Raw genomic sequence first — 12,500 nt, 5'->3', positions numbered from 1 at the left:
TGTTGTGTTGTGTTGTGTTGTGTTGTGTTGTGTTGTGTTGTGTTGTGTTGTGTTGTGTTGTGTTGTGTTGTGTTGTGTTGTGTTGTGTTGTGTGTCCACAGAGCAGTGTATAAGGATATCTGTTGTGTTGTGTTGTGTTGTGTTGTGTTGTGTTGTGTTGTGTTGTGTTGTGTTGTATTGTGTTGTGTTGTGTTGTGTTGTGTTGTGTTGTGTTGTGTTGTGTTGTGTGTCCACGGAGCAGTGTATAAGGATGCTGATGTGTGTGTATCTGTTGTGTTGTGTTGTGTTGTGTTGTGTTGTCTTGTGTTGTGTTGTGTTGTGTTGTGTTGTGTTGTGTTGTGTTGTGTTGTGTTGTGTTGTATTGTGTGTCCACAGAGCTGTGTATAAGGATATCTGTTGTGTTGTGTTGTGCTGTGTGTCTACAGAGCCGTGTATAAGGATATCTGTTGTGTTGTGTTGTGTGTCCACAGAGCAGTGTATAAGGATATCTGTTGTGTTGTGTTGTGTGTCCACAGAGCGGTGTATAAGGATATCTGTTGTGTTGTGTTGTGTGTTTACAGAGCAGTGTATAAGGATATCTGTTGTGTTGTGTTGTGTGTCCACAGAGCAGTGTATAAGGACGCTGATGTGTATCTGCTGGACGCTCCCTTCACCCACCTGGACATCGCCACAGAGAAGGAAATCTTTGAAAGGTCTGTGGACACGGAACAAAGACCTTCCTTAGCTAAAGTACAATCTTGTGTTTATAAAGTACCAAACCGAAATAAAGACCAAAAGTAACAACTGGACACAATCACAAGCACAATCACATAATTTGTAATGATTTATGATGATATCTACTTTGAATATATAGTATGCTCTTTGCACTATAGTTGCAGGATGGATGTGTGTGCAATTGGATGTCTGCAAGCAACCCAGTTCTGTTGAAGAATATGCTGAATATATTGTTGTAAAGTTCATCTTGTTGTTGGTTCCTACTTGTCTCTGGTGCGTTTGGAAGCTGATGAGCTAAGCTAAAATGAGCTAAGATTCAAGCAGTGATTTTGACTTTGACTACATAGCTCTATGCTCTTTTCACTATGTGGTAGTTGATCATGGTTGTCTGGCTGAGGATGTGTGTGGAATTCGATGTCCAATTAGATGCAGAGTACATCGTTGTAAAGTTGATCTTGTTGGTTCCTCCTTGTTGTTGGTCTGCTGGTCTGCAGGTGCGTGTGTAAGCTGATGTCCTCCAAGACGCGTGTGCTGGTGACCAGCAAGCTGGAGCACCTGAAGCGCGCCGACAAGATCCTGCTGCTCCATAACGGCGACGTCTTCTTCTACGGCTCCTTCCACGAGCTGCAGGTGTAGTAGAAATAGGAATATCGGCAGACAAACAACTCTTTGGCCTATACTGAGAAGCTGGTTCAGGAGTAAAGCAGGTTAAGTTCAGAGGTAAATCACCAAATAGAAGAGCCTGGAGTCCAGACTTAACTGGTTTACTTAACCTGGTTTACTCCTTAACCAACTTCTTAGTACACCCCCCAGATGGTAAGCACTGCAGAATTTATTGTTTACGGCCACAACAAGCAGATGCACATGTCTCCAATGACGTTGAGTGTCCCCTGACCCATTACAGAGAAGCTTATACTCCAAAATGTGTTACTACATGGGGGTTTCTCCTGACCAAATAACAAGAAGAGCTTACAGTATAAAAAGAAAAGCCATGGATAATGTAGAATAGTAGTAAATAAGAAAAACTCACTAAAAACTAACATTTTATTCACCAGGCACAGCGTCCCGACTTTAGCTCCCTGCTGCTTGGCATGGACCACTATGACGACGTCAAGGCCGAGAGACGCACTTCCATCCTCTCCGACACGCTGCGACGCGTCTCCGTGGACGAGACGGCGGGCTATCGGTCCGAGAGGCCGTCTTTTCGCCCGCCCCCTCCCCCGCCGTCCTACATGGAGCAGCAGAGAGAGGAGCGCAGGTGAGTGTGTGTGTGTGGGGTGGGGTGATATAACTTTGGCTAAATGTATGTAAGCGTGTGCTATATGTTAACATATGTGTAATGTGTCTTAGTTGTATGTTCTGTTTTTATTCTTGTAATGTCTTGTGTATTCTGTTTTCAATGTAGCCTATGTATGCTACTGGACAGCTTCATTTCCCTCTGGATCAATAACAAATGACACTCTCCTCTACTACTCTACTACTCTCTCTCTCCTCTGTCCAGGTCGTCGGTGCTCCTCAACCCCCTGGCCGCGGCGGCCCGTAAGCTCTCCTTCATCCCCTCCTCCAGCTCGGCGGCGGGGGACGAGGAGTTCATGGTGCGCAGGCCGCCGCCTGACAGGAAGCTATCACTCATGCCCGAGGACGAGCTGGTGGACGAGTCGTTCTCCGGCGGCGACGTGTACCACAACCACAGGTGCATACGCGCCCACACCAGCCGACTCAGGGACAGCTTCTTCCCTCAATGCTTCAGGCTGTTGAATTCAAAAATATCTGTGGAGAGTTACTTGTGCACAATCCCAATCTGAGGAAGACCGAGAGGTCGAAACGTCATTGCCAATGAATGAATAGGCCTAAATAAAAAGAAGAAAAAATAACTTAAAGAAGAAAAAATCCAAAGGAGTGTGCAAACCTTTTTTCAAAAACTATGAATTCAAAAATATCACCATAGGAAGGAATCCGCTCATCATGTCTCCCCTTTCTCCAACCTGCCTTTTTTTTTAAATGCAGCTTTCAACTTTTTAAATATATTTTTTCCTACTTCTACTTTTGCCTTTTTACTTTTTTACCTTTTTTGGGACTCTCCGAGCAGGGAAGCTTTTCATAGTATATATTTGCTTCATATATATACACATGACAATAAAATATCTTGTATCTTGTGTCTTGTATCCCAGCGTGCACATGGCCGGCCAGCGGCGACAGTCCATGCTGGACTTCATGACCAACGCCGGCGGCGGGAACCGGCGAGACCCGTTCCGCTCCTCCTTCCGCAGGAAGATGTCTGTGCTGCCGCAGAGCCCGGAGCTGGCCGCAGAGGTGGACATCTACGCACGGCGCCTCTCCGACGACTTCAATGACGGCAACGACTTTGACTTCAGCGGAGACATGGACGGAGAGCATATTGAGGTATTACTGGACTCTTGCTCTACTTAACATCTGCAGTTGTTGTTCTGTATATTTCCTGTGCACTTCATATCGGCTAGTCATGTTGGCTAATGATTATGTCCTCAGTTGTAAGTCGCTTTCGTTATAAAGTGACTGCCAAATGCAATGTAATGTTATGTAATACTGTACCGACTGCTAAAAAAGATTGAGGTACGGTGACAGCTAGGAACGCTGACAGTGAGGGAACAAAGGAGTCAGTTGTCCCAGGCCTGAGTAGAGAAGGGGGCCCAGAACTGGGTCCTTATTGCATGGTATACATTGGGTGTGGAGGCCTTTTAGATGACTGTCCCGGGCCTGTCCAAAGTTGTCAGCGTCCCTGATGCCAGAAAAGAAGACTGTTTAGTGATTCTAAGTGAAATGTCAGCTGTGTTCCCCTGATAGCGTCCGTCTTCCATGTTCCAGCTTCTGCTGGAGTTTTTATGGTATGGGTCACTTATGGCTAAGTGATAAACCAGGCTAACTGAACATACAGGCTAAGTGAACTTACAGAAAGTGGTAAACCTTCTATTATGTAACCTGAATATGTCATGTACGTAACATACTGTAGTTAAGACATTGAGAAAGAGACGGTTTTACGGAAGAGCTTGATTGAGAACTCTAGGCTCATTTAATAGCCGATCTGCTACTACCTCCAAGTTAACCCATTGATGCTTCGAACACCTGCAAGAAATGGCTTCTAAAAGGTACTACTGTCAGCCTAAAAAAAGAATCTCAGCCTCTAAATCACATAAAAATATGCAATGAAATTGCAATTAAAAGCTAAGACCCTCATATTGCATTACAACTTGTTCATTCAACTCTAACATAACAACATTAGTTAAAAAAAAATCTCATACAGTTTCAGGTGCTGTGGTCAATATTGCACTACACAGCATCAGGCATCAATGGGTTAACAAACTGGATTGCTAATGAAACTGGGTTGCTAATGAAGCAATTTCTTGGAATACTTCCCTGGAAACAAAAAATTCAATTCAGTCTGATTTCAGGTTCAGTCTCTGTTGTGCGCCTGACTTTATTTACCTTCACATACATTTAGTATTTAATTGGAATGATTATGGCTTTCATGGACAGAGTTTTGATCTTTTCTTTACCATTGCAGGCATGTTTTGCTGACCAGCAAATCGAAGATGTCTTTGAAACAACCAAATGGAATACGTACCTCCGCTATGTGTCCACAAACAAGAACCTAATTTATGTCCTGATATTTATTTTCGTAGTTTTTGCAGCTGAGGTATGTGTACATTGCTCCACCGTGTGTTTCCAACCACTCTCTTTAAGTATACACCATTAGGTTATCCTCCATCACTTCATTAACTGTCTTCTCTGTCTCCAGGTCGCGCTGTCGGTTCTTGGCATTTATTTGATCACAGAGTAAGTAAACCATCGTTTACTTGACGTATGAAATTCATTATGTCTAACTGTTTTAGTAAAACTTACCCTCTGATGAAGACGGCAGCTATACCATCGAAACATGCCAGGTAACATAAAACTTTTACATGTCTGAAGTAAAAGAAAATCCTACATTTTAACCCCAAACCATTTCCTGTTTTGCAGTTGAGTAAGTGCTGTACTGTAATAAAGCGGCTGTTACACCACTGAACATTAAAGTTTAGTTATTTCCAAGTCCATGTCATTTAGTGCTTTGATGTGCAATAAAGACGATAATACTGTATGATTAATATGTTAAGGTTTTCAAAGCATTTGCTTTTGAAAGCATGGGGCTCACTTGGACATGAGCCTATAGCCTCAATGTGACTAACCCAGTAAAATAAAGGAGAAATAAAAAATGAAAAAGAAGCAGTTTATACCGTTTATGTTCGTACAATTAGATGAAATCAGATTTTGTCAGGCAAAGGATGTAGCATAGTTTATAGGTGACATGTTGACAGTGAAGGAAATAGACATCCACCTTAGTTTAGAACACAAACACTGCACCTTCTGTCTGAAAATCCACTCAACCCAACTGACCCATATCTCTCCTCTGGCCTGTTTAACCCATTGACGCCTAAGGCACCTGCAAAAAACGGTGCTGAATGCCTGAGCCCTTTTTAAGAAAAGCTGCCCTCAGCCTATAAAAACCTAAATATCTCAGCTTCTGAAGCACATAAAAATATTCACTAAGTTGTATTTAAACGCTAAGACCCTCATCTTTCATTAGAATGTGTTCATTCATCTCAAACAAACAGAGATTTTTAATAAAGTTGTCTCAAATCTCATGAGCCTGAATGTTGCGTAATGCAACTCCAGGCGCCAGGGCCAATGTTGCGCAACTCAACATCAGGCATCAATGGGTTAATAATGTGCATGAACTCCCAACTGACCCATATCTCTCCTCTTGTCTGTTTAACAATGTGCATGAACTCCCAACTGACCCATATCTCTCCTCTTGTCTGTTTTGTCAGTAAGGTCTGGCGGGAGGAGCACCACTGGTTCAACTACAACGCCACGCACTACCCCAACATGACACAGCCGCAGCAGTTCTTCCCCGTCATCGTCACGCCCACCAGCATCTACTACATCATCTACATCTACGTGGCGACGTCGGAGAGCGTGCTGGCGCTCGGCTTCTTCCGGGGGCTGCCGCTGGTCCACACCATGATCACCATCTCCATGAAGCTCCATGAGAAGATGCTGGCAGCCGTGCTCAGGGCACCCATGGCCGTGCTCAACACCATGAAGACAGGTGTGGCTGGGGGTGGGGAGAGGAGATGGAGGTGGAGTGGATGGGGGAATGGGAGTGGGGTTTGGGTCTCCGGGATGGTGGTGGGTGTGGGCAGTGTAGGTATTGAAGATGCTGGCTGCTGTACCGGGGGTGCCCATTGCCGCGGGAAATCGTCCTCTTTTTGAACAACCAGTTTTGGTACTTGGTGGAACTCGGGCTATGACGCGGAATGGATATGGATGCAATCTGGTTCTATTTTCATTTGAAACACCAGTTTTGGTAACAAGCTTTAGTTGGGAGGGTTGGGGTTACTGAGGTCCTGCCCAGTGGTCTGTTCTGTGTTCTGTTTTTTGTTCTAATCTCCGCGTTTTGATACCAGATGGGACTGAACATTAGTGGGTGGGAGTCCGCTCTGGGGTCTAGTCAGACTAGCTTCATGTTAACTTTGAGTTCAATTCACCTTCAAAGAAAACAAAATCCAAAACAAACTCATTTACAATCTTTCCCACCGAGTTAATCTTAGACACACAGCTGCTGAGGTCAGAGAAGTTTTTCTTCCGTATTTGTGCTGTTGTGTTAGTCCTTCAGGCAGAGGCTAAGGGTTTACATGGAGCTTCATGCTCTCTGGACCATCAGATGGAATAATTTCACGTAGGGCCCAGGTCACTATATCAAGCTGCTAGCCTTGCAGAAGTACAAATAAGATAAAATCAAGCATTACACTACATCTAGTAGTCAAACATCTTTTCAAGTCAGCTGTTGAAGCCAATTTTTGCTTTTTTTTCATTCCTGTAGTTTTTTAGCATCATCCAATTCTTCAGGCCTGCAATCAAACCAGTGCAGCATGTTACAGCTGTGCTGTTGATTCAACTCCTAGAGAGTACAAAAGATAAAAACAAATTTTGAGGCACTCCTTACTGAAGTTAAAAAGCCTTTATTAAACTCTGGCTTGAATGCGTTTAATAAAGGCTTTTAAACTTTAGTAAGGAGTGCCTCAAAAAATGTTTTTATCTTTTCGTGGCAGTTTGGATGCCCACCTTTTTTACTACGTGGATACATGAGCCAGTGAATCATCCCCTTCTCTCTTGTTGCTTGTTTCCATAGGTCGCATCATGAACCGCTTCACCAAAGACATGGCCACCATCGACGACATGCTCCCTCTGCTGATGTTTGATCTCATCCAGGTAGAATGAAGTGATGTGTTGACCTCTCTCTCTCTCTCTCTCTCTCTCTCTCTCTCTCTCTCTCTCTCTCTCTCTCTCTCTCTCTCTCTCTCTCTTCTCATCTCCTAAAGGATTGTCAACAAATATGGCAGCACTTTGAAACGCTTATGAGTTGCGCATCATATAAACCTTATCTTAAATTGAAAGATGGTGGTGCTGTGCTGCAGCAAAAAAAACAGACACACCCATTTCCTCCTTTGAAATCTTGTGATGCAGTATTTTGGGGGGAAAAGATCTTAAAAGCCATGTTGAGATGTGAAGAGCCAAGCCAATCCCAGAAGCCATTAATGTGTTTGATGTTGATCTTGGCCCCCCTCCAGGGTGGTATGTATTATGTAAGAACCTGACTCAGGAGTAAACCAGGTTAAGGCAGTGTTAAATCATCTAACAGAAGAGCCCAGAGTCCTCGTTTTGTTTTCCTAGTTAAATGGGGCTACATATCAGCAGGTTTACCCACTGACCTGAATACGGGCACAACGTACTGTACGTTCCATTCATAACTGAGGCAACAGCTGGGGTCGGGACATGGGGCAATTTTTGGGTGAAAGTGTTCTCGCAGATAAGTCGTGGATGTTTCAAAACTGTTGAATGGAGTTCTATAGAACCACGCCATCCCCGTATTCAATGGGTTTACCATTTCCTGTAGGTTAACTAAGCCAGGTTTATCACTTTACATTACACTTAGTTGGCTCTGTTTATCCAAAGCTACGTACAGTTACTTTACAAGGTATTGGTTATAGTCCCTGGAGCAGTGTGAGATTAGGGCTGCGTCCCATTACTACCACTTCCACTTCCACTTGAACTTCACCTCGTTTGGAGTGAAATTAAAAAGCAAGTCATTCCCTCGAGAATAAAGAGAAGTCGAATTTTCCCCTAAAGATTGGGACAGACTTCAGGTGATGACGTAGAGCTACTCAAGTACACATAATCTAATAAAAGATCTTCCTTCCTCCAATAGGTCTACTGTTTCATTAAATTATTATATTTACGCAGCAAATACGAATGGACCGTTTGTAATTTTCAACAGGAAAGGATAGTGTCAGGGAGTTCCGGATCCAGTCCACACCCACTGTTTACAGTCAGGGAAGAAGCCTCAAGGGAGGGAGGAAGGGATTTGAACCTGCAGCCCTCTGAGTCCAACTCCTTAACCACTAGGCCACGGCTGCCCCTTACTTACCCCTCACTTCCTGTTGTTGGACTCCCCCCCCCCTCCACCCCCCTGCAGCTCTTCCTGATCGTGGTGGGGTGCCTGCTGGTGGTGACCATCCTGCGGCCGTACATCTACCTCGCCGCCACCCCATTGGCCATCATCTTCATCCTCATGAGGAAGTACTTCCTGCGCACAGGCCAGCAGCTCAAACAGCTGGAGACGGAAGGTGAGCCAGCCAACATTCTGTTGCCCTAGTAACAGAGGTGCACTGCCCTACAAAGGAAAAAGTGCAGTAACTACGCCAACACTGAAACAGAAAATGCCGCCAAAGCCTTGGTAAAAGGTTGGATATTGTTGCTACTACCACTTTGACAAAGCAATATCTCTAAAACGGGACACATTTAGAGTGTAAGGTTTTGTCTCAAGACAAAGGAGATGTAATGAAGATCATTTTCAGTTGAAACTAAACACAGTTACTGCACTTTGCCTTTGTAGGGCAGTGTGGTGTGTGTGTGGTTGTGTGTGTCAGTAATGATTCAGTTGAAGCAATGAGTCAATTTGAAGGTAAAACACTTAGGTTGTTGTTAATAAATGGATTTCTTTTTTGGAGCTTGAAGATGTTTTGTCTCTTCCACTGAGAGAGGCTAGAGTCAACTAGCTAGAGGGTAGCGATCTACAATTCTGTTCCATTTATTTACGAGCTGGTGAAAATCCTACGGGGATTGGCAGGAACGAACAATGTCACCACCCAAGCAGTTATACTAGCATGCCATGCATGCATGTCTGTGTTTTTCTTTCTCTGAGAATCTCTTTCTGCCTATCTTGTTTCTGCCTCTCTCTCTCTGTCTGTGTCTCTCTCTCTGTCTCTCTCTCTCTCTTTCTCTCTCTCTCTCTCTCTCTCTCCGTCTGTCTGTCTGTGTGCGCACACCCCAGTGCGTGTCAAGCTTGTGTCTGCGTGTTTGTGATGTGACATTGGGAGGGGAGAGGACGAGTGGAAGGGGAGGGGGGTCACATAGAAGTCAAATGGAGTCTAGTGGCTCGAGCCTCTTTAACACTAAAGAGATATATCTCTCTCTAGCCTCTTTAACACTAAAGAGATATATCTCTTTCACTGTCTGCCGTGTCTCTCCACACTGGATCCTCTCTTCCTCTTCCGCTATGTCTCCCTTTACTCGCTTGTACACGCGGTGTGTTTGGCATCGTGCCAGAGAGATGGAAACACACACGCACGCGCACACACACACACACACACACACACACACACACACACACACACACACACACACACACACACACACACACACACACACACACACACACACACACACACACACACACACACACACTTGCACACACATGCACACATGCAGGGCCGCTGACAGCTTTGGCCGGGCCCAGGATGAAGTTGTCTGAAAGGGCCCCCATCCGATACCTACGATGTAAATAGGAGCTAGTTTGGCCCCCTGCTCTCCCTGGCCCTGGGACAACTGACCCCTTTGTCCTCGCCTGTAGTCTTCCTTGCGCTCATGCACACGCACACACACACACACACATACACACACACATGCACACACACACACACACACACACACACACACACGCACACACACACACACACATACACACACACATGCACACACACACAGTGGGGCAACAAAGAGAGTCACATTCATGGACAGAGAGAGAGAGGGTTTGTGTGTGTGTTAGAGAGCGAGAGAGAGAGGGAGAAAGAGAGGGAGAGAAATTATGGTTAAATGTTCTGGAGTGTGGGAGAAAAGGGCAGTGAGGAGTGATCAACATGTTCAGAGAGATAGGAGGGCATGAGAGGGAGAGATAGAGAGGGGGAAACATGGAGAGCAAGAGTGAGAGATGTTGATGGCTGAATGTTCTGAGGGTGGCATGCAGATGGGGGAGGGGAGGATGGAGAAGAGAGAGGCAGGAGAGGAGGAGGAAGAGGAGGAGAGGGGGGTTGGAGGGGAGAGGAGAGGAGAGGAGGAGTGGAGAGGGGGAGAACGGGTGTGGAGAGGGGGAGAACGGGTTAGGAAAGGAGAGGAGAGGAGATGAGAGGAGAGGGGAGGTAGGAGAGCAGAGGAGAGGAGGGTAGAGGAGAGGTGGGGGTAGGAGAGGAGAGGAGAGGCGGGGGTAGGAGAGGAGAGCAGAGGAGAGGAGGGTAGAGGAGAGGTGGGGGTAGGAGAGGAGAGGAGAGGCGGGGGTAGGAGAGGGAGGAGAGGAGAGGAGCTTGTTGACCACTGAGGAAGTACCCTGGGCGGGGTGGGGAGGATGGACAGGACAGGACAGAGGGAAAGCCTCCTGCTGTCTCTTACGCTCATCACCCCCAAGGAATCTCTGCCTAGTCCACTGGCCTCTCTTTTATCTGTTATCACAACACTGTATCTCTCATTCTGTCCTCTCCATCCAAGAATTTAATCTCTGTTCTTTTTCTTCTTTCACTTTGCTTTATCTACTACCACAACTGTTTTCATTCCATCTGCCTTTCTTTTATTTCTGTATTTCACCCTCTCTATTGACCTCTCGCCACCTAAGAATTTGTTTTCATTTCACCCCACTCTTCTCTCTTTCTGTCTGGTTCTCTCTCTTTAAAGGTGCACCGTGTAATATTTTTAGTAATTCATTTCCAGAATTCACACTATCCATTCACAAATGTTACCTTTTTAACAAATAATTACCATTCAATTCTAAGTATTCATTATGACTGGGAAAATTGCATTTTACATACATACATTTTCTCCATGGTCCGCCATTTTGAATTTCCAGAAATAGGTATTTTTCGCTGCAAAACTTTATTCATTATTTATTACTATTCATGAAAAGATCAAATTTGGCAATAGACAGCACAGTTTCAATGAGAAGCATAGTTGCAATACCTACTCTGGCCACAATCTTACACTGTGCACCTTTAAAAGTGTCCCTCTCAGTGAGTCTCTTCCTCTATTTCTCTTATTGTCTCTCTTACTGTTTTCAGGCTAACTAGAGCGGTACTGGTGCAACAATTACTTTTGGAAATAAAGTGCCTGCATTCATATCGGGCTCTGAACCTGCTGACATCCACATTGTCACCACGGTCCGCAAAGAAACATCAAGTATTTTTCGGTTTGCATTTCAAGCCAACTTTCCAGGGTTGCATTTCTAGCAACTTCGGTAGTTGCCAATAGGAAATTGCATTGCAACCAGCAAAGTAGCTAACATAGTGAGCAACTACGCTTTCCAGAAATGCACCCCAGTTCTCTGACTTGCGACGTGAACAGCCAACAGGTTCGAAATTAGGCACTGGAACGGGCACCAGCACGGCACAGGCACTGTCGGCCTGAAGGTGCATACACTGTCAGAATGTACTTCCATTCAACTCATGTATACACGATACTGTATACATGGGTTTCCCGTTTGTAAACAATCACTGACTGCGCACTCTGATTGTTGGAAAATCAGTCAAAAAATGAGCTGACGTGGTGGGCAGCTTAGCATCTTGCCCCTCTTCACAATGTGAATGATTGTAAACGGGAAACCTACACTGTATGTGTACCATACCTTATATACTGTATGTCTGTCTTGCTGCCTCACCCTGTATGCTCCCCATGAGGCGTGACAGAGGATTCCGAGGGGATTTAGCTCTCAGTGGCTGTATATCCGTGGCTGTTGTGTCTGTGGCTCCTGAGGCTCTCTCGTCTGCAATCCCCTGGGTCAGCATGCAGGACCGCTGGCAGGCTGTGGGCACTCTTGTCAGGGCCGTATTAACGCTGAGGCTAGGTATGGCTGCAGCCTTGGGCCCCCACTTGCCATCCAGGGGGGGGCCCACAACTGTGGCCTAAGGGTACCCTGGCCTTCTTAATCCGGCCCTGTCTGTTGTGCAGAAGCTACTAGCAGTTTTCCACAACTGACAAACAAGAGAGGGAGCAGGGCTAGGGGACTGAAAACAACAGACAGAATGGCTAGAGAGAGAGAGAGACAGAGAGAGAGAGAGACAGAGACAGAGACAGAGACAGAGACAGAGACAGAGACAGAGACGGAGAGATGGTGTATGGCCGGCAAGGGATTTCCTGGTCCGCCATCCTGGCATCATTCTCTCATTGGCCCAGTTTGCCAGCTCGGGGCCAAAGGTTGAAGGGTACCGGGCTGGACTGGCCATAAGGCATACAGGGCATTTGCCTGGTGGACTGTTGATGATTTTGGCCTGGTCCTCCCCTCAATGTAGTGGTGTCAGTCCTTATGTCGCCACGGTTGACCTCTCCGAGTCAGATTTAAATATTCATTTTGGCTGTCGTGGTCAAAAAATATCATAATAGATGACACA

At 45.5% G+C, this 12,500-nt stretch overlaps 1 protein-coding gene across 1 annotated transcript in view; it reads left to right on the top strand.

The window, feature by feature from the left end:
- cftr (CF transmembrane conductance regulator) overlaps positions 1-12,500 on the top strand; it is a 50,689-nt gene that overhangs the window by 21,350 nt on the left and 16,839 nt on the right. The window contains exons 13-22 of the mRNA XM_063196727.1: positions 606-692; positions 1,209-1,344; positions 1,770-1,972; positions 2,216-2,407; positions 2,886-3,117; positions 4,256-4,387; positions 4,490-4,527; positions 5,559-5,839; positions 6,923-7,002; positions 8,267-8,417. Coding sequence (XP_063052797.1) covers positions 606-692; positions 1,209-1,344; positions 1,770-1,972; positions 2,216-2,407; positions 2,886-3,117; positions 4,256-4,387; positions 4,490-4,527; positions 5,559-5,839; positions 6,923-7,002; positions 8,267-8,417 — 1,532 coding nt within the window. The remainder of the gene's footprint in view (positions 1-605; positions 693-1,208; positions 1,345-1,769; positions 1,973-2,215; positions 2,408-2,885; positions 3,118-4,255; positions 4,388-4,489; positions 4,528-5,558; positions 5,840-6,922; positions 7,003-8,266; positions 8,418-12,500) is intronic.

The sequence above is a fragment of the Engraulis encrasicolus genome, chromosome 4 (assembly GCF_034702125.1).
Source record: "Engraulis encrasicolus isolate BLACKSEA-1 chromosome 4, IST_EnEncr_1.0, whole genome shotgun sequence".
In the NCBI taxonomy this organism is placed as follows: Eukaryota; Metazoa; Chordata; class Actinopteri; order Clupeiformes; family Engraulidae; genus Engraulis; species Engraulis encrasicolus.
Note: the sequence above shows the minus strand (reverse complement) of the source record. Positions and strands in the feature narration are given on the sequence as shown.